The following is a 21,530-nucleotide window of genomic DNA, read 5'->3' as shown; positions in this document are numbered from 1 at the left end:
AGCTTTCCTTCCCTCTTCATTTTTTTTTTTTTGAAGAGTTTTAGGATAGCTATTGGATTCTATTTGAAGGTTTGGTAGAATTTGCTAGAACAACCCTCTGGTACTAGTCCTTTGTTTCTAGGGAGACTTAATTTTTATGCTTGTGATTGATCTAGTCAAGCTCCCTATTTTACCCTGCTTCAGTCTTTCAAGGTTTTATGATTCTAAAAATTTGTGCATTTCTTTTAGGTTGTCTGAATTTTTTTGCAAAAAAGAAAATTCATCCATTCATACTAGTCTTTTGTGATCTCTGTTATATCTACAGTATCTGTTAAATTTTTGTTACTTTCATTTCTTATTCTTTTGTGTTTTCTCTTCTTAGTGAGCCTAGCTAAGGTCTATTATTTTTGTTTATCCAGCTCTTGGTTCCTTTTTAACTATTTTATTTTCACCCTAATTTTTATTATTTCCTTCCTTCTACTGATTTTTAGTTTTGTTCTTACTTTGTTAGTTCCTTTATTTTTTGAGATTTTTCTTGTTCATTGATATGCTTCTATATTGCTAAGTATTTCCATCTCAGTACTACTTTATTTATTTTAAAATATTTATTTATTTATGCATACAACAATTGGGGTAGAAGTCAGAGGAGCAGAGGCTGGGAGGATTCACCAGAGAGAGTAGGGAGCAGAACAGGCTGATCTACTGAAGTACACTGTTGAAGGGAATAGCAGGTGAGTTGGAAGAGGTCTGCCACACCATGTGGGTTACCTCCCTGGGCAGGGATCAAATGTGTGCTGTAGTAGCTGTGGGTAGCATCATAGTGCTGCACACTAACCCGCTGTGCCACCAGGAAGGGCGCAGGTCATGGTTTTTTTTTTTAAACACAATTTGTCATTTTTGTGCCTATCAATTGTCAAGTTTAGACAATTCACCTTAAGGGTGACTCTTGATACTTGAGCCTTATGTATTGTCATTGTAGCTTTGATTTTTGGGCATTTTATCTTTCTGTTGTTTTTTGTTAACCCCTCCCCCTGCCACATTTTTGTCTGCTTTTTTTTATTAGGATAACTTTTCCTTGTGGTACTCTCAGTTTCTTCATTTGTTCCTTTAAGTGTCTCTATTCTAGATTTTTGTTTTGTGGTTACTATGCGAGTTGTATCAGACTTTCTATAATAGTAGTTTTTGTTTTTATATTCTCATAGTCATTGTATCCTTTTCTTACCCCCTTTTGTTTTGTTCTTGTCCTTATTTATACTTCTAATTCACTGTTGCTATTCATCACCAAAGCTCAAAGTTTTGAATTATTTTGTTTTTTCTTTTCATATGTAAAAACTTTTCTCAGTATTTCTTAGAAGGCAGGTCTGGTGGTAATATTGTGCCTTTCTTTGTTTGGAAAAGCCTTTATTTCTCTGTCACATTTGAATGATTATTTTGCAGGATAGAATATTCTTGGAGAGCAATTTTTGTCTTTGTAATATGTCAGTTTACTTTCTTCCAGCCTTGAAAGTGTCTGCTCAAAAATATGATGAACGTCTGATTGAGGTGCATTTGTATGTTATTTTTCCTCTAGCAGCCTTTTCCCTTTATATTTGGCTTTTGATAATTTCATAGTGATGTGTCTTGGTGAAGGTTGTCTTCCATATAGAAATTTGGATTTTGGGCCCTCCATGCATAACACTACAAAGCTAGCCACAGCCACTTTAGCGTGAGTCTGCCTCAGTGGGATGACACACGTGCAACAGCAGACATCTCCTGTCTCATCCACTGCTCCCCTCAGCAGTGTACTTCCATCAGTCTGCCTGTTCTGCTTCACGTTCTGTCTCCGATGAATCCTCTCACCTCACCTCTGCACCTCTGACCTGCACCCTAGTTCTGTATGCATAAATAAAAAAATCTTCAAAAAGATGAAAATTGGATTTTCTTTCTGGTTACTGAGCATCCATATTTATTTCATTTCTTAGATTTGGTAAGTTTTTAGCTATTATTTCTTTGAATAGGGTCTGTTCCTTTTGCTCTTTCTTCACCTTCTAAAATACTCATTATACTGAGGTTTCCTCTTCTAATGGAGTCTGGTATTTCTTGTAGAGATTCTTCATTTTTTCTTAAGTCTTATTATTCTCTTTTCCTATTTGGGTCATTTGTACCTTTGAAATCTTCATTTTAAATATTCTCTCTCCTGCCAGCTTAAGTCTACTTAATATACTACATAATATTGTCCTCATTTCACTCAGTATCTCTTTTGTATTTCTTTGATATCTTCCAGTTCTTTAGTGAGGAACTCTTTTGGCTCCTGGATCTCTTTTCTAACATTGCGCACATACTTTTTTGGTATTTGTTTGAGTTGCTTTGACAACACTGAGAATTTTAGTTTAGTTTATATTATTATCCTAAACTTTGTTAGGCCCTTTCCTTCTGGTCTCTGGATTCTTTTTCTTTAGTTTTCCCATTGTGTGTTCAGATGTTCCTTGCTTCTTAATCATGTATGCTCCTTTACTTGCTTTTTTCCAAATTACTCTGTAGCAATTTAGAGTGATATTCCTAATTAAAAAAAGATTTATTTATTTATGCTTTGGGGAGGGGCAACACAGGTTAGCTCTAAAATTAAATATTCATTTATAGCTTTTTACATGATCTCTCTTTTCTCTCCTATGATATTTATTTCATATGGTGTTATATTAATTTTCCCTACTCCTACTTTCAGTTTTAGTTACATTATACTGTTTTAAAATTTTTTATTAATTTTTTTCTTATATCTTCATAGTCCCCATACTTCTGCCACCATTTTACCTGTGAACCATGACCATATACTCTTGTGTTCTTCCCTCCCATATGTGCCACCCCCTTCTACCCTCTCCTCTGCTGTATTCCACAGTTCTATGGACAGCTTGCTACTTTTGACTTTTCACCTGATTTCTCTATGTTCCACACATAAGTGAGACCACCCAGTATTTGTCAAAATTTTCTGACTAATTTCAAGTACCATAATCCCTTCCTTTTCCATCCATGTTGCCACAAAAGGCATGCATTTGTCTTTTTTGATCACTGAAAAAATAATTTATTTATAGATCACAGTTTATTTTATTTTTAGATTGTATTGGTAATTTTTTTATATAATAGTTTAATTTTTCATCATTTTGTGCATTTTTTCATCTCAGTTGTAATCCCTGTGGGCTTCCCATCATCAAATCACCCATATGCCATTGCCATAGTCCAGTGTATTTTTCTCCCCCCCCACTGTTTTTGATCCAATAAACACTCCACCCCAATAAAATGTCTCCGGTATATAGCTGTTCATCATTATCATTATTTTCTCACCTGGTCTGTTATACTCCTGCTGTGAGTGAAACCTTCAGGTATTTTTCCTTTTCTTTCTGGCTTATTTTACTAAGCATCATCTTTTCCAGCTTCATCCATGTTGCTGTAAAAGGCATGTGTTCATTTTTTTTTTGGTTGCAGAGTAATATTCCATTGTGTATATGTACCACATCTTTTTAATTAAGTGATCCACTTTTGGGCATTTGGGCTGTTTCCATTTCTTTCCAATTGTAAATAAAGCAGCAATAAACATGGGGGTGCAGGTATCTTTTTGAATCAGTGTTTTTGTGTCTTTTGGGTAGATACCTAGGAGTGGGATTGTTGGGTCATAGGGAAGCTCGATGTTTGGCAGTTTGAGGAGCCTCCAAACAGTTTTCCATAGTGGTTCATTTGCATTCCCAACAGCAGTGCAGGAGAGTTCTTTTTTCTCTTCACATCCTTGCCAACATTTGTTATTTTGTTGTTCTTTTTCTAGTTCTTTAAGGTGGGACATTAGGTTGTTTCTTTGAGTTATTTCTTATTTCCTCATGTGAGCCTGTATTGCTATATATTTTCCTCTTATAACTGCTTTTAATGTGTCCCATAAGTTTTGGAGACTTGTGTGATCATTGTCTTTCTTCTCTAGGTATTTTTTAATTTCTTCTTTGATCTCCTCATTGATCCAATGGTCCTCTAGAAGTGTGGGTTTCAGTCTCCACGTGGTAGGTGGGTTTCTTGCCTTCTTCATATGGTTTATTTCTAGTTTGATTCCTTCATGGTCAGAGAAAATAGTTGGTATGATTTCAATCTTAATGTATCGATATTTATCTTGTGACCCAGTATGTGGTCAGTCCTAGAGAATGTTCCATGTGGATTTGAGAAAAATATGTACTCACATTTTCTGGGGTGCAGTATTCTATAGGTGTCCACTAGACCCATGTTGTCCAGGTCCTTGTTCAGAGCTTTAGTGTCTTTGCTTATTTTTTCTCTTGTTGATCTGTCCATTGTTGACAGTGGCATGTTGAAGTCTCCTACTATGTATGTATTCTCTCTGATATCCATTTTCATAGATGACAATAGTTTCCTGATATATTTTGGTGCTCCTTCATTTGGTGCATATATGTTGATGATTGTTAGGTCTTCTTGTTGTATTGTTCCCTTAATCATAACTTAGTGGCCTTCTGTGTCTCTTTTCACCTTTTTTTGTTTGAAGTCTATTTTGTCTGATATAACTGTTCCTTCCTGCCTTCTTTTTTGGTCCATTTGCTAGTAGGATTGTTTTCCAATCGTTTATTTTAAATCTGTTTTTATTTTTTGTAGCTAGGTGTGTTTCCTGCAGACAACAGAATGTTGATTTCTGTTTTTTAATCCATCCTGCAACTCTGTGTCTTTTTTTATTGATGAGTATAAGCCATTTGCATTTAGAGATAATATTGATATACTGGCACCTACATTTGCCATTTTGGTCCTTTTATATATATATATTTTTTTAAAGATTTATTTATTTATTCATACAGAACTGGGGTACAGGCCAGAGATGCGGAGGGTGAGAGGATTCACCAGAGACAGAGCGGGGAGCAGAACAGGCAGATGGACGAAGTACACTGCTGAGGGAGCAGTGGGCGGGTTAGGAGAGGTCTGCCACGCCATGTGGATCTCCTCCAGGGCAGGCGGGGATCGAACTCATGCGGAAGTGGCTTTTTAGCTTCTTAGTGCTGTGCTATAACCCGCTGCGCCACCAGGGAGGGCCGGTCCTTTTATATTTTTATTCCTTGTTTTGAACTGTTCTTGTTGATTCTTCTGCTGGATTTGGTTTAATGGCTTCTTGTAGTATTTTTTGGAGTGGGGTTTAGTCCTTACAAAATTTGTCTGTTTGTCTGAAAATGTCCTTATTCTTTTTTCATAGAGGAAGGAGAGCTTCACAGAAATAGAGTATTCTTTGTTGGCATTTAATGCTTTGCAGTTTGTTGAGAATGCCCCTCCACTCTCTTCTTGCTTGTAGTGTTTCTTCAGAGAAGTCTGATGTCAGTCTGATAGGTTTCCCTTTATAGGTTATTTGTTTCTTCCCTCTTGTCATTCTCATTATCTTTCCTTGTCTTGTATTCTTAGTATTTTTACTATGATGTATCTTGCTGTATTTCTCCTTTTGTCATGGTAGTTTGGTGTTCTTCTTTTGCTTCTTGGATATCTACTTTCATCTCCTTCTTCATATTAGGGAAGTTTGTTTCTGTTATCTCTGTGAATATTTTCTCAGTTCCTTGGCCTTTCTCTTCACCATCTGGGATACCTATAACTCTGATACTTCCTTTCCAAAAGGTGTCAAATAGCTCTTGAAGTTTTCCTGCATTCCTTTTCCTTTTTACTTCTCTTTCTTTTTCTTTTTAAATTCTCTTTATTTCTGTGTCTTTGAAGGTGCTGATTCATTCTTTCATTTCATCTATTCTGTTTTCATTAGTTTTCGCAGCATTTTTTTTTTTATCTCCTCTAGTGGCCTTTTTATCTCCTGCATTTCTTCTATTTCCTTTTTTAATGTCTCATTTTCATTGATTGCTTGTGTTGTATTTTTTTTTAAATTTCTTCCATTCATTTCCTTGTTTGTATTCTTCAATTCCTTGATGGCTTGCCTCATATCTTTTTTTTTTTCCTTCTCATCTTCTTTATGTTTGTTTATCATGATGATTTGGAATTCTCTAGCTGGTTAGGCTGAGCAGTTCTTCTATTTCTTTGGTGCTTTCTGGTGACTGATCTTTTTGTGGTGAATTTTTCCCCTGTGGACTTGCTTGAGTATTTGTTTTTCTTATTTTCCTTGTTGTGTATTTTCTAATATTTTCTATATTTTCCATTTTCTAACAGCAACAGCGTTGCTGTTACTGACCAACATTTTTTCAGATGTTCTTTCTAGGATGGCTGAGGGACTTCCAGACACTTCAATTGTGGAGGATATTCTGAGTTATGCTCTGTTTCAATATCTGCTATTTTTCCAGCTCCCAAAGTGTGGAATTGTGTCTGTCATCTCAGCCTGTAACAGTCAGGGGTCTCTTATAGTGTTCAGCCTGTTCCAGTAACACCTTGAATCCTTGTCTCTGGAAAGTGTCCAGTGATCTTTGTAGCCTTTGGATGTTCCAGTTCCCCCAGTGCCCATTGATCTTTGTAGCCTTTGGATGTTCCAGTTCCCGCTATGCTTGGATTGCCCGTTGGGGGTGGGGCATGTTAGAAGTTAGTAGGTCTCCCTGCAGTTGGGTCTGTGGTTGAATTGGTTGCTGGTTTTGTTTACTTTCTGAGCACTGTGAGCCTTTCTGACTCACAAGTCTTTAGGCCTCTGCTGTGGGAGATATAGGGGTACAGGGAGTGCCAGAAGGGCTGCAATCCTCTCAACTGAGCAAGCTTCCAGTCCTCCCTCTGAGCTTCCAGGGCTCTTTGTGCCCACAAAGAGTGGAGACTGTCTAAACAGTCTCTTCCTGAGCAGTCTTTCCCCACCACTTGGTGTCCTCTCACAGAGCCGATTTGTTTCTCTTTAACTCCAGGGCTTTACCGCAGTTTTTATGGGTAGATGTAGCAGGCAGGTAGACTCTATAGCAAGTCTCCTCATTTGAGGCACTTCCTAGGGCCTCTCTATGCTAGGATGTGCCCATTAAGGGTTAAGGAAATTGTTAAAATTGTTGCATTTTCCCAGGGTTGGGCCTGTGGTTGAGTCCTGTCTAATCGTTTTTTTCTTTTTCCCCTTTTAACTCCTGGGCTTTGTGAGTCTTGCTGACCATGCCTTTAAAATGGTGCTAAGACCTGACTACATCTTAATGGCACCTAGGCTTGGTTCTCTGCTGTGGGGTGGGAGATGCAGGAAGAGCTAGAAGTGCCCCATTTGTCAGTTCTTTCTCCCCACCTCCTGGGTTCTGAGTGCCCACTCTGAGCATTTTCTCCCCCCACCCCCACCCCTTGCTGCTTGGGTTCCATTCACTGAGCTGAGTTGTCCCAGTTTATGTCCAGGGCTTTACTGGGGCTGGGTTCTGCAGTGTTTCCTAGCATCTGGGCACCTGGGCACTCCCGGATTGGAGCTACTGTGTTTCCCCGCTGTTTGGGTTCTACTCACTGAGCTGAGCTGTCTTGGTTTATCTCTAGGGCTATATTGGGGCTGGGGTCTGTGACATTTTTTAGCGCCTAGGCACTCCCAGATCAGAGCTTCAGTCTTTCCCTTCTGCTTGGGTTCCAGTCACTTCCATAGTTCATTTTTTAAAAGGTTTATTTATTTATGCTTATAGAATTGGGGTACAGGCCAGAGGTACAGGGGGTGAGAAGATTCACCAGAGACAGTTAGGAACAGAATAGGCAGATCTACTGAAATATACTGCTGAGGGAAGAGTGGGTGCATCAGGAGAGGTCTGCCACACATGTGGGTCAGCTCCCTGACTGGGGATTGAACTGCAGTGGTTTCTTACAGCTCATAGTGCGGTTCTTTAATCTGTTGTGCCAGCAGAGAGAGCCCCATAGTTCATTTTTGTACAGTAATTTTTTCTACATTCAGATGTAGTTCCTATAAAATTCCCAACACCAGTTCACTCATATACCATCACCATTGTCCCTTGTGCTCTACCATTTCCTGTTTTGATCTCTCTCCCACCCTCTCCCCTGCAGAATGTCTCTGATTTATAGTTGTTTGTTAATTTTTTATTACAATTTTTCCTGATCCATTATTTAGTTTTCCTTATATTCTATCAGTGAATATAAGGCATTCTAACTGGTATATGTGGCATTCAAACTGGTATAAGGTGGTATCTCATTGTGATTTTGATTTTCATTTATATGATTACAAGTGATGTTAAACATTTTTTTCATATACCTGTAGCCATTTGCATTTCCTCTTTGGAGAAGTATCTTTTTAGTTCTTCTGCCCATTTTTTGACAGGATTGCTTATTTTATTTTTGAGTACTGTCAACTCTTTGTAGATCTTTGTGAGCAGTCTCTTGTCATTTGTGTTGTGTAAACATCTCTCAATCAGTTGGGCCTCTCTTTGTTTTGGTCATCGTCTCCTTTGCTGCCCAGAAGCTTTTTAGTTTGATGTAATCCCAGCTGTTCATCTTTTCCCACACTTTCTTTGCTGCAGGGGATGTGTCTTTAGAGATGTTTTGAGATGTATGTCATATAGTGTTTTGCCTATATTTTCTTCTATATATTTTGGTTGTGGTGTATTATCCTTTTAATGCAATGTTGGATTCTGTTAGCTAGGGTTATATTGAGGATTTTTGTATCAGTGTTCATTAGGAAGATTGGCCTGTAGTTTTAATTTTGTGTGTTGTCTTTGTTTTTTGTATTAGTATAATGTTGGCTTCATAAAATGTATTTAGTAGTATTCCTTCTTTCTCAATTTTTGGAAAGAGTTTGTGTAGGATTTACTCTAGTTAATTTCTGAATGTTTGGTAGAATTTGTGAAGCCGTCTAGTCTTGGGCTTTTGTTTTTGGGAGAGTTTTGATTACTGTTTTAGTTTCACTGCTTGTAATTGGTCTGTTTAGATGTTCTGTTTTTTTCTTTATCCAGCTTTGAATGATTATATAGTTCTAGGAGTTTGTTCTTGTCATCTAGATTGTTGAAATTGTTTGCATATAAATGTACATAGTAAACTCTGATTATCCTTTTTTGCCCTGCTGAGTCTGTTGTAATTTCTTCTCTTTCATTTATGATCATATTTATTTGTGTTTTCTCCCATATTTTCTTTGTGAACCTATTTGAGAGGCTTGTCTATTTTTAAAAATTTTGCGAATAACCAACTTTTAGTTTCATTGATCTTTTGGATTTAAAAAATTCTATTTCATTTATTTCTACTTTGATTTTTTATTATATCCTTTCTTCAACTTGCTTTTGGGTTTTTGTTTTTCTAGCTCTTTGAGATGGGGGATTACGTTGTTTCTTTGAGTTCTTCTTGTTTCTTGATGTGAGCCTGTGTTGTTATATACTTTACACTTACTACTATTTTGCTGTGTCCCATATATTCTGGAAAGTTGTGTCCTCATTTCGTTCATCTCAAAGCACTTTCTAATTTCTTCTTTTATCATCTCATTAATCCCATGGTTTTCCAGTAGTGTGGGTTTTGAGCTCCATGAGGTGGGAAGGTTCCTTGCTTTCTTTTCATGGTTTATTTTAATTTGATGCCTTTTATGATCAGAAAAGACAGTTGATGTGATTTTAATCTTAAAATACCTGTTAGTTTTTGTCTTGTGGCCCAATATGTTATCAATCCTGGAGAATGATCTGTGCGCATTTGAGAAAAATGTGTACTCGTAATTTTTTTTTTTTTTTTGTTACAGTGTCCTATAGATGTCTGTTAAGCCTGTGAGGTCTAGGTCCTTATCTAGGGCTCTAGTCCTTGTTTATTTTTTGTCTCCTTTTGAGAATGGGGTGTTGAAGTCTCCTATTACGTATGTATTTTCTCTGATGTCTATTTTCAGAGATGATAATAATTTTCTATATTTTGGTGCTCCCTCATTTAGTGAGTATATATGTTCATGAATATAGTATCTTCCTGATGTGTTGTCCCCTTAATTATAATGTAGTGAAATTATAATTCACTACATCTGTCTCTCTTTCTACCTTTTTTATTGGGAAGTCTGTTTGATCTGATATAAACATAGCTGCTCTTGCTTACCTTTTTGGTCCATTTGCTTGTAAGATTGTTTTCCAACCTTTTAACTATCACTCTGTGCTTATCCTTTTTAGTTGAATATGTTTCCTTGAGACAGCATAAGGCTGGATTTTTTTTAAAATACAGTCTGCTACTCTATGTGTTTTTATTGATAGTTTCATCCATTTTCATTTAAGCTTAATATTGTTACATTGGCATTTGTATTTGCCATTTTGTTTGTCTTTTTGCGATTATATTTATAACATTCTGTTCTTACTATTCATTCCTCTGCTAGTTTTGGTTTTAGGGCTTCTTGTATTTTTTTTTTTGAGTGGGGGTTTAGTAGTAATGAATTTTCGGAAATACTGTTTGTCTGAGAAGGTCCTTTTTTTTTTCTTTCAATAGTTTATTTTTCCATCATTTTGTGCGTTTTCCCATCTCAGTTGTAAAACCCTTGGGCTTCCCATCACCAGATCACCCATGTGCCATCACCAAAGTCCAGTGCATTTCCCTCCCCCAACTGTTTTTCATCTCATTCCCCACTCCACCCCCATAAAATGTCTCTTGTATATAACTGTTCATTATTATTATTATTATTTTGAGAAGGTCCTCACTTTTCCTTCATAGAAGAAAGAGAGCTTTGCAGGTTAAAGTATTCTTGGTTGGCATTTGTTGACTTGGAATTCATTAAATATGTTACTCCATTCTCTTCTTGCCTGTAGTGTTTCATCAGAGAAGTTTGATGTCAACTACATTGTTTTTCCTTTATAAGTCATCTATTTCTTCCACTTCATCAGCTTTATTATTTTTCCTTTTCTTGGATTCTTTGAAGCTTTACTAATATGTGTCTTGCTTCTTGCTGTAGTTTTCTTTTCATTGTGGTAATTTGGTTTTCTTCTAGCTTCCTGTATGTTTATTTTCATCTTCTTTATGCTTGGGAAGTTCTCTGCAATTATCTCCCTAAAGAGTTTCTTTATCCCTTTGTCTCTCTCCTCATCTTCTGGGATCCCTATAACTCATAATCCCTTTCCTCATGGTGTCAGATATCCTCGAAGTTTTTCTTCATTATTTTTTCTCTGTACTTCTCTCACTCTCTCTCTCTCTCTCTTTTTTTTTTTTTGGTTTTTATATCTATCTTCAAGAGTACTGATTCTTCCATTTCATCAAAACTTTTTTCATTACTTATCCCTTATTTCTTTATCTTCCATTAATATTTTGATATTCTGTGTTTCCTTTATTTCCTTCTTTTAAAGACCCATTTTCATTCTTCAATACATTAACTGTACTTCTCATGTAATTCTTTCCCACTTCATTGGCTTTATATATCTATTTTAAAGATTTTATTTTATTTATATATACACATAAGAACTGGGGTTTAGGTCAGAGTTGCAGTGGTGGGGTGACAGATCATCAGAGACAGAGTGGGGAGTAAAACAGGTGGATCTACTGAAATATACCTCTGAGAGGAGCAGTAGACATGACAGGAGAGGTCTGCTGTGCCATGTATGATGTTATCTCCCTGGCTGGGGATTGAATTCATTCAGTGGCTGGGGATAGCTTTATAACACTGAGACTTAACCCCTGTGCCACCAGGGATTCCCTTATTTATGTTTTTTTATTCATGGCAATTCTAAATTCTCTGATGGGCAGTGGTGTTCTTCCATGTCATTGTTTTGAGTTCTTGAGGCTGATTTTCTTTTTGTGGTGAGTCAGTCCCCAGAGGGCTTGCTTGATTATTTGTATTTTTCCTTTTTCCTGTTGTTTGTTTTCCAATTTTTCTATATGCTGTGCCACCATGCCACTGGTACTGGTGGGCATCTCTTTGGGGTGCTCCTACTGGGATGCCTGGGACTGTGACCACACTGCAACTGGTGCTGTCACACCAACTTCACAAGGACTATGGCATTGTGGATGGGTTGTTGGGCACTATACCGGAAGATCACCAAGTCTCTATGCTGCTGATCTTTACCATTATATGTGTGTCTTACCCTACAATGCTTGTTTGTTCTGTGCGTGTGGTAGGATTTCATGAAGACTCTAAAGCTAAGTGTAGGCCAAAGGCAAGTCTCCCAAATGGTTGTGCTCCCACAGTGGCTGGGCCCTTCCTGTGTCTTCCTGGCTTTGCTTGCTTTTCTGGATGGGTACATAGGTATATGGAGGTATAAGGAGCTGTGTGCTGACTGAGGACACTGTCCTCAATCTCACTACTCACTTTCATAGCCTCCCTTTGGCTTGATTTGGTTCCAGAATGGGTGCTCAGCAGTCACTGGCTTCCAACAACCCTGTGAACCAGCAGGTACTTCCCTGATGCTGGCTTCCCTCCTTTGTTTGCAGGACCCTCCTTCTACTTTTCCAGAATGGGTGCTGGAGTGAGGGGTTGCTGGCCTCCAATAACCTTGAAGGATGGCCTGTGCTTTCCTGGAACTGACCTTTCACCACTGATTATGGAGCCCTACCTCTCCCTACCACAAATTTTAGATCCATTCATCTATTTTGGGGCATTTAGGTTGTTTCTTTATCTTGGCTATTGTAAAATGTGCTGCAGTAGACAGGAGTGCAGGCTTCATTTTAAATTAGTGGGTTTTTTTTTTACAGATTATTTATGCATACAGAAATACATATTTTGGGGTACAGGCCAGAGGTGCAGGAGCTGTGAGAGGATTCACCAGAGACAGAGTAGGGTGCAGAACAGGCAAATCGACGAAGTACACCACTGATGGTAGCAGCAGGCAGGTTAGGAGAGATATGCTGTGCCATGTGGGATCACCTCCAGGGCGGGGATTGAACTCATGCTGAAGTGGCTTTAGCTTCTTAGTGCTGTGCCTTAACCGCTGTGCCACCAGGGAGGGCCCTTAAATTAGTGTTTTTTTTTTTTTGTGTGTGTGTCCTTTGGGTAGATTGCTAGTAGTGGAATTACTGGATCATGTGGTAGGTCCATATTTGGTGTTCTGAGGAACCTCCACAGATGACTGTTTTGTTCCAGTTTCATGCTGATTTTATTATAGTGGCTTTGTATATTGCTTGAAGATGGAAGTATCATAACCCCACACTCTTCCCCCTTTTAGTGATGAGAGCTTTTGCTATTCAGTTTTTTTTTTGTGGTTCCATATGAATTTCATCAATTTTTGCTCTATTTATTTGAAGGATGTCATTGTGATATTTTTTAAAGATGTATTTATTTATGCATACAGAACTGGGGTACAGGCCAGAGGTGCAGGGGTGGTGAGAGCCTTCACCAGAGACAGAGCAGGGAGCAGATCAGGCAGATCAATGCAGTACACTGCTGAGGGGAGCAGTAGGTGAGACAGGAGAGGTCCGCTGTGTCATGTGGGTCACCTCCGGGGCAGGGGATTGAACTTGCACTGAAGCAGCTGCAGCTAACTTGCAATGCTGCATCCTAATCTGTTGTGCCACCTTGGGAGGGCCTGTGATTTTAAAAAATGATTTATTTATTTACATATACAGAACTGGGTTATGGGCCACAGGTGTGGGGGTGGTGAAAAGATTCACCAGGAACAAAGTGGGGAACAGGACAGTTGGATCTCCTAAAATACACTGCTGAGAGGAGCAGTGGGCTATACAGAAGTCTGCTGTGTCATGTGGGTCACTTCCTTGGCTGGGGAGCAAACTCATGCTGAAGTGGATTAGCTAGCTTTGTAGTGTTGCACTTTAACCCATTGTACTACCAGGGAGGGCCCATCATCGCAATTTTTGTTGGAATTGCACTGAATCTGTAAATTGCTTTTGGTTGGATGGCCATTTTTATGCTGTTAATTCTTCTGATCCCTTAGCTGGGACTATCTTTCCATTTCTTTTTGTTTTCTCTTTCTTTTAACAGTGTTTTATAGTTTTCCTTGTTCAGTTCTTTCAATTCCTTTATTAGGTTTATTCCCAGGCATGTAATTTTTTGGGGTACAGTGTACTTGGGGTGATTTTTTTCATTTATTCCTCTTGAGAGTGATTGTTTGCATATAGGAAGGCTACTAATTTTTGTGTATTGACTTTGCAATCTGCTACTTTACTCAGTTGGTTTATTGTTTTAATTTATTTTCTGTGGATTTTTATGATTATATGTTATCATCTCATTTACATATAGTGCAAGTTTTACTTCTTTCCCTATCTATTTGGACTTCTTATATTTCTTTCTCTAGCCTACTTGCCCTAGCTAGGAATGCTTGTACTATATTGAAAAGTAGAGGTGAGAGTGGACATCCTTATTTTGTTCCAGATCTTAATGGGAGGGCATTCAGTTTTTCACCACTAAGTATGATGTTAGCTGTGGGTTTGTCATATATAGGTTTTTTAATGTTATGTCCCTTTTTTTTTAAAGATTTATTTATTTATTCATACAAAACTGGGGTACAGGCCAGAGATGTGGAGGGTGAGAGGATTCATCAGAGATAGAGTGGGGTACAGAACAGGCAGATCGACGAAGTACATGGCTGAGGGGAGCAGCGGGCGGGTCAGGAGAAGTCTCCTTCGCCATGTGGTCTCCTCCAGGGCAGGCAGGGATCGAACTCATGTGGAAGTGGCTTAAGCTTCTTTGTGCTGTGCTTTAACACACTGCGCCACCAGAGAGGGCCATGTTATGTCCCTTTTATCCAGATTTTTTGGATGCCCTTTATCATAAATGACATTGGACTTAATAAGATGTGTTTGCTGCATCTTTTACATGATACTATTTTTTTTGTTTTCATTTTGTTGATGAATTATGTTAATTGAATTTCAGCTGCTGAACCATCCTTGTGTCCCTGGAATCAATCCCACTTAGTTGTGGTGTATTGTCCTTTAGGTGCATGTTGGATTTGCTTTGGTAGAATTTTACTGATGATTTTTACATTTGTGTTCATTGGGGAGATTGATCTGAATTCTCTTTTTTTTGGATTTGTCATTAGTTTTGGTATTAGCATAATGTTTGCCTCATAAAAGGTATTTTTTTTTTTTAAGATTTATTTATTTATTCATACAGAACTCAGGTACAGGCCAGAGCTGCAGAGGGTGAGAGGATTCACCAGAGACAGAGAGAGGAGCAGAACAGGCAGATCCACGAAGTACACTGCTGAGGGGAGCAGCGGGCGGGTCAGGAGAGGTCTGCCACGCCATGTGGTCACCTCCAGGGCAGGTGGGGATTGAACTCATGTGGAAGTGGCTTAAGTTTCTCAGTGCTGTGCTTTAACCCACTGTGCCACCAGGGAGGGCCCAGTATTTTGCTTTTTAAAATAATAATTTAAAAATAACTATTTTTGTTTACTTATACATATAAGAATCTTTGGTATAGCCAGAGGTGTAGGAGGTGAGAGGCTTCACTAGAGACAGAGTGAGGCGTAACATGCAGATCTACTGAAATATACTGCTGAGGGGAGCAGCGGGTGAGACAGGAGTGGTCTGCTGTGCCATGTGGTTTAGCTCCCTGGCCATGGATTGAACTCATGGTACAGTGGCTGCTGATAGTTTAATCATGCTGTGATTGACTCCCTTAAACCATGGCTCCAGGATAAAGTATTCTTAGCTGGCATTGTTTGTCTTTGAGTTTTTTGAATATGTCACCCTATCCTCTTCTTGCCCATAGTGTTTCTTCACTTAATTAAAAGTTTTTAAATTAAGATGATTCTAAGTCTTTGTCAGGCAGAGAAGTTATTTATTTATTTTTTTTTGCATCATTCTTCATTTTGCATATTTTTTCATCATGGTTGTAATCACCATGGACTTCCCACCACCAATTCACCCATGTGCCATAACCATAGACAGTGTGCTCTTCCCACTACAGTTTGACCCTATGTCCCTATGTACCCCCATAGAATGGTTCTGGTTTATAGTTGTTTGTTGATTTTCATTTTACTTTATTACAATTGCTTTTTTTTTTCTTTGTCTGATCCTTACACTCCTGTTATGAGAGAAACCATCTGGTATTCTTCTTTTTCTTTCTGGCTTATTTCACTAATCATGATTCCTTCCAGTTTCATCAATGTTGCAGCAAATGGCATGAGTTTATCTTCTTTTATTTCTGAGTAATATTCATAACATATATGTACCACATCCTCTTGATCCAATCTTCTATTTTTGGGGATTTGGATTGACTCTACATCTTCCCTATTTTAAATACAGCAGCAGTAAACATAGGGGTGCAGGTGTCCTTTTGAATCAGTGATTTTGTGCCCTTTGGGTAGATCCCTAGGAGTGGAATTTCTGGATTACATGGGAGCTCCATTTTTAGCAGTTTGAGAAACCTCCACACAGCTTTCCATAGTAGTTGGACCAATTTGCATTCCCATCAACAGTATAGAATAGTTCTTCTTCTCCACATCCTCATCAACATTTGTTTTTGCTAGTTTTTACAATATGTGCCATTCTCACTGGTGTTGAGATGGTATCTCATTGTGTTATTAATTTTCATTTCCCTTATTACAAGCAATGTTGAACATTTTTTCATATGCCTTTTGGCATCTGCATTTCCTCTTTGAAGAACTGTCTTTGTAGCTCCTCTGCCCATTTTTTGATAGGGTTATCACTTTATTTTTTAGTTTCATCAACTCTTTGTTATCTTTGGGATCAGTGCTTTGTCATTAGTTTTGTGTGAAAAAATTTTCTCCCAATCAGTGGGAGTCTCTTTTTTTTGTGTAATGTTATCCTTTCCTTCACTGTGCTTGTTTTGGGTGATACATCTTTAAAGATGTTAGTGTGTTGTATGTCATGTAGTGTTTCACCAACATTTTCTTCTAGATAGTTTATGGTTTCATGTCTTATGTCTAGTTCTTTAGCCCATTTTGAGTTGGTTTTTGTGCATGGTGTGAGGTAGTAATCTAGCTTCTTTTTTTCTTGCGTGAAGTAGTTCAGTTTTCTCAGCACCATTTGTTGAATAAACTTTCTTTGTTCCACTGCACATTTTTTGCTCTTTTGTCAAGGGTTAGCTGTCCGTAAAACTGTGGGTTAATATCTGGGTGTTCTGTTTGAATCCATTGGTCTGTATGTCTATGCTTGTTCCAGTACCATGCAGTTTTGATTATAATGGCTTTGTGGTATAGTTTACAGTCTGGGAGTGAGATGCTTCTGTTCTCTTTTGTTTTAGTCAGGAGAGCTTTGGCTATTTGAGGCTTTTTGTGGTTCATATGAATCTCATCAATATTTGTTTTATTTCTTTGAAGAATGTCATTGAGATTTTTATTGGAATAGCATTAAGTTTGTAAATCGCTTTTGGTAGGATGGCCATTTTAGTGATGTTCATTCTTCCAATCCATGAATAGGGGATATTTTTACTTTTCTTTGTATCTTCTTGTATTTCTTTTAACAGTGTTTTAAAATTTTCTTTGTATAGGTCTTTTACCTCTTTTGTTAGGTATATTCCCAAGTATTTGATTTTTTCTTTCAATTGTTAGGGGATTTTTTAAAATTTCCATTTCTTCTGATTGTTTGTGTAGAAGAAGGCTACTGACTTTTGTGTGTTGATTTTATATCCTGCGACCTTACTAAACTGGTTAATTGTTTTTATTACTTTTCTATGGGGTCATTAGGGTTTTCCATGTAAATTGTCATATCTTCTTCAAATAAAGATAATTTTACTTCTTTTTCCCCATTTGGTTTCCTTGAATATATTTTTCCTGTCTTATTGCTCTGGCTAGAACTTCCAGAATTATTTGGAAGAGCAGCAGTGGTAGTGGACATCCTTGTCTTGTTCCTTATTTTAAAGGAAAGGCTTTCAGCTTTTCTCCTTTGAGGATAATATTTATCTGCTGGTCTGCTTTTAGATATACTGGTTGAGTGATGTGGCTGGGTTGAGTGCTTAAAAGGTGCTGGTAGCTGCTGGTATTTTGGCCCTGTTCACTAGGTGGCGCCAAAGGGTTGCGTGGGAATGCACCTTTCAAAGCAGGGATTCACTCTTGAGTTGCATCTCAGGGAAAAAAAGGATGTGCCTCTGTGGAATTGACCACTGGTGCTGAGACTTGGGTTGCTCACCTGTGTGTTTTTATGGGTTCAAGATAATAGTGGGGTGTGTTAATGGGTGTTCCAGGCTGGAATCCATTCCAGGCTGTTGGAGACCATGCCAGATGTCAAAGTCCATTGCTGACAGGTGGCTGGTCAGGGGTTCTTTTTCCGAAGATGAGGCAGCGGCGGTAAAATGAGCAATGAGGCAGACATTGACACTCTAGCTGGTGCAAGTATCCCCTACTGAACATCTCAAAGGGTCTTTATTTATATGTTAAAGAAGGCAGTGAGATTACATCTACAAAAGCATTGAAACAAAGTAAAAATAATTATTACATATTTTTCATAATCACTTGGAGACCCCCATGGCCTCATACTGGGATGAAACTTGTTTGGTCATTTTAAAGAAAAACATAAACAATCAAGGCTTCTAAATGTACCTCATTTCCCAGCATGATCAATCACCTGGGACATTTGGTAATGTTTAACTACCTTACTAACTTCCTAACATAGATTCTTATCCCTATATTCCTATTGGTTTAAAAATCATGTATTCCTAAGAATATTACTAATATATTGTTTTCCTAGAAGTTCTACTATTGCAACTTATCATTCTTATCTAACTCCTATAATCATTGTCTGTCTTAGTCTGGTCTAGTTTAAGGGTATCTAACATCTATGTCACATGTGAAGTGCTGACCTTTAGAGCACACCAGAAAATTTACTTATGCTGTAAACACGCCTCCTGGGTGAGATTCCAGTCACCTGCCACAGTTAGCTTAACACACTTTTGTTTCCCATTGTCTTAAGAGCCACAACCTGTTTTTCCTAGCCTCTTGCAATGTTAATTTCTGTTACATATTATGCCAATTAATACTTTAACCAAGTTAATTTAGACAGGCCAATCATATAATCAATTTTAGACTATTATTAACCAAGAACAAATGAGGAAGTTTCAGCAGGCGTTGCTGTTGAGACTCCCATGGTTTCATCTTCTTTGGAGGTTTAGAAAACCCCTTGTCTTCGTTGGGAGTCTCCCCAATGCCTGGACCATGTCAAGAGACAGCATATGTCACCAGGCTGTAAAATATAGGCTGCTTTGGTGGGCTAATTTTCCCCTTTCAACTGGGTTCCCAGAGAGTATGGACTCCTCCTTTTTATGCCCCGACCCCACTTATAGTTCTTGGAGAATTGCTGAATGGTTCCAAGCATCTGGGTTTTGCTAAAGCTCATTATCAGTATTTTTAAAAGTTAGTTTTTAAAGATTTATTTATTTATCTACTTATATATATAGAACTGGGGTACAGGCCAGAGGTGCAGGGGCGGTGGGAAGATTCACCAGAGACAGCGGGGAGCAGAACAGGAAGACTGACAAAGCACACTGCTGAGGGGAGCAACGAAGTCTCCTGTGCCACATGGGTCATCTCTCTGGCTGGGGATGGAACTTGTGCTGACAGTGGTTAGTTTCTTAGTGTTGTGCTTTAGCTCATTGCATCACCAGGTAGGACCCAAAAGATGTGTTTTAAATCTGTTAATTTTTTTTACCATTTTTTTTACTCAAGACCATTTCTCTTAAATTAAGAAGTTCAAAGCAGAACATAACTAATGAATGATGACTGGTACTTTTCATTTTCTGTGTATTATAATATTGAATATAGAGGATTAGATATTTTCTCAAATACCCCTCTTACCCAGTTTGTAGGAGGTATGAATTAAAATTTTTTTTTCTAACTTCTCTTTTCCAGATGAATATGAAAACAGGAAAAGAGTGGGTGGATGTTGGAAATGCTGTGATTGCTGATGATTTTTTTCAAGCTGCAATGGCTGTATGTTACCAGTGATTTTAACTGTGGCAATTACGGTAACTTTTGTGGCTATTCTCATTATTAAATTTTGTTTAATTTGGATTTATTTTTCAGAATCTTGAAAACTTATATATTAAGTTAATTCAGAGGAGTTTTACTGAGACCCAATTGACTATGCAGAAGAATACTGTGGAGAGAGACCTCTTCAAAGTGCTGTCTTATCAAGCAGAGTCAGTAGGTATCATAGTCACAAGAGCCTCTCAATGGGACATTTTGTGTCTGCAAATACAAATGTGATAAGGTGTAACTAGTATAAGAAAGTTAGGTGTCATTTGCCATTTATGGGCTATTATATTTGACCTTTGTCTGTTTTATATCTGTAGGTAATATTACTAGTAGTGATTGGTATCTCTGTGGTATGCATGAGGTTGAGAAGACTGACAAATAGTTTAAAAATTTTCAACCACTGCATATAACGTCTGTCATTTATTTATGGCAGTGCCCTCCCTTTGAAACATCTATCTCTGTGATGTTCTTATAGTCAAAGTGTTTCTAAAATATTTGCTTGAAAAAAGTCTTTTCATTTGCAATTATTCTGATTTATTTAATGATGTTTTCTAAGTTTGCTGCTCTCACTATTCAAAAGTATACTTTACATTTGTTTGTCCTAGTGGATTTCTTTTTTGTCACCATGCATTTGGTAGTGCATTTTCAGTTGACAAAATATATATAAGCTTCAATGAGTTTGTTGACTACAATTATGTAATTATAATAATGAAAGCGATCTTCAAAATCATTTAGTACAATCCTTCTATTTTCATTTTTTTTTAAAAAAAAGACTTATTTATGCTTACAAGAACTGGGATCTAGGCCAGAGGTATCAGGGGAGGAGGGTAGTGAGAGGATTCAGCAGAGACAGAGTAAGGAGAAGAACAGGCAGAAATACACTGCTGAGGGAGAGCAGTGGGCAAGACAGGAGAGGTCTACTGTGCCATGTAGTTATCTCCCTGACAGGGGATTGAATTCAAGTCACAGTGGTGGGCAGTAGCATGACATAGCTGAGACTTAACCCCTGCACCACCTGGAAGGCCCTATTTTCATTTTTTAAAAAAAATGAACATAATAGTTTATTTTTACATCATTTTGTGCAATTTTCTATCTCAGTTGTAATACTCTTGAGATTCCCATCACCAAACCATACATGTGCCATCACCATAGTCCAGTGTATTTCTTTCCCCCCACTGTTTTTGATCCCATTCCACAGTCTACCCCCATTAAATGTATCTAGTATATAGCTGTTCATTATTATTATTGTTAATTTCTTGCCTGGTCTGTTATACTCCTGCTATGAGTGAAACCATCTGGTATTTTCCCTTTTCTTTCTGGGTTATATCACTAAGCATGATCTTTTCCAGCTCTATCCATGTTGCTGCAAAAGGAATGTGTTTGTTTTGTTTTCGTTGTTGAGTAGTATTTCATTTTGTATATGTACCACATCTTTTTTCTTTCTTTTTTATTTTATAACAGATTATTTTTACATCATTTTGTACTTTTTTTTTAACCATCTCAATTGTAATCCTCGCAGGTTCCACATCACCATGTCATCTGTGTGCCATCACCATAATCCTATGCACTTCCCCCACCCCCGTTTTTGATCCCATTCCCCACTCCACCAGGCAAAATGTCTCTGATATATGGTTGTTTATTATTTTTGTTATTTTCTTGCCTGGTCCATTATACTCCTGCTATGAGTGAAACCATCCGGTATTTTTTTTCTCTTTCTGGCTTGTCTCACTAAGATGATCTTTTCCAGCTCCATCCAAGTTGCTGCAAAAGACATGTGTTTCTCTATTTTTTTGTTGCTGAGTAATATTCCATTGTATATATGTACCACATCTTTTTAATCCAGTCATCTACTTT

At 37.8% G+C, this 21,530-nt stretch overlaps 1 protein-coding gene across 1 annotated transcript in view; it reads left to right on the top strand.

Moving 5' to 3' along the window:
• TEX11 (testis expressed 11) overlaps positions 1–21,530 on the top strand; it is a 322,651-nt gene that overhangs the window by 25,602 nt on the left and 275,519 nt on the right. The window contains exons 5-6 of the mRNA XM_004694432.1: positions 19,551–19,631; positions 19,725–19,844. Coding sequence (XP_004694489.1) covers positions 19,551–19,631; positions 19,725–19,844 — 201 coding nt within the window. The remainder of the gene's footprint in view (positions 1–19,550; positions 19,632–19,724; positions 19,845–21,530) is intronic.

This window comes from Condylura cristata, unplaced genomic scaffold (assembly GCF_000260355.1).
Source record: "Condylura cristata isolate star-nosed mole 26May11 unplaced genomic scaffold, ConCri1.0 scaffold00043, whole genome shotgun sequence".
In the NCBI taxonomy this organism is placed as follows: Eukaryota; Metazoa; Chordata; class Mammalia; order Eulipotyphla; family Talpidae; genus Condylura; species Condylura cristata.
This window is presented reverse-complemented; position numbering and strand designations above follow the sequence as displayed.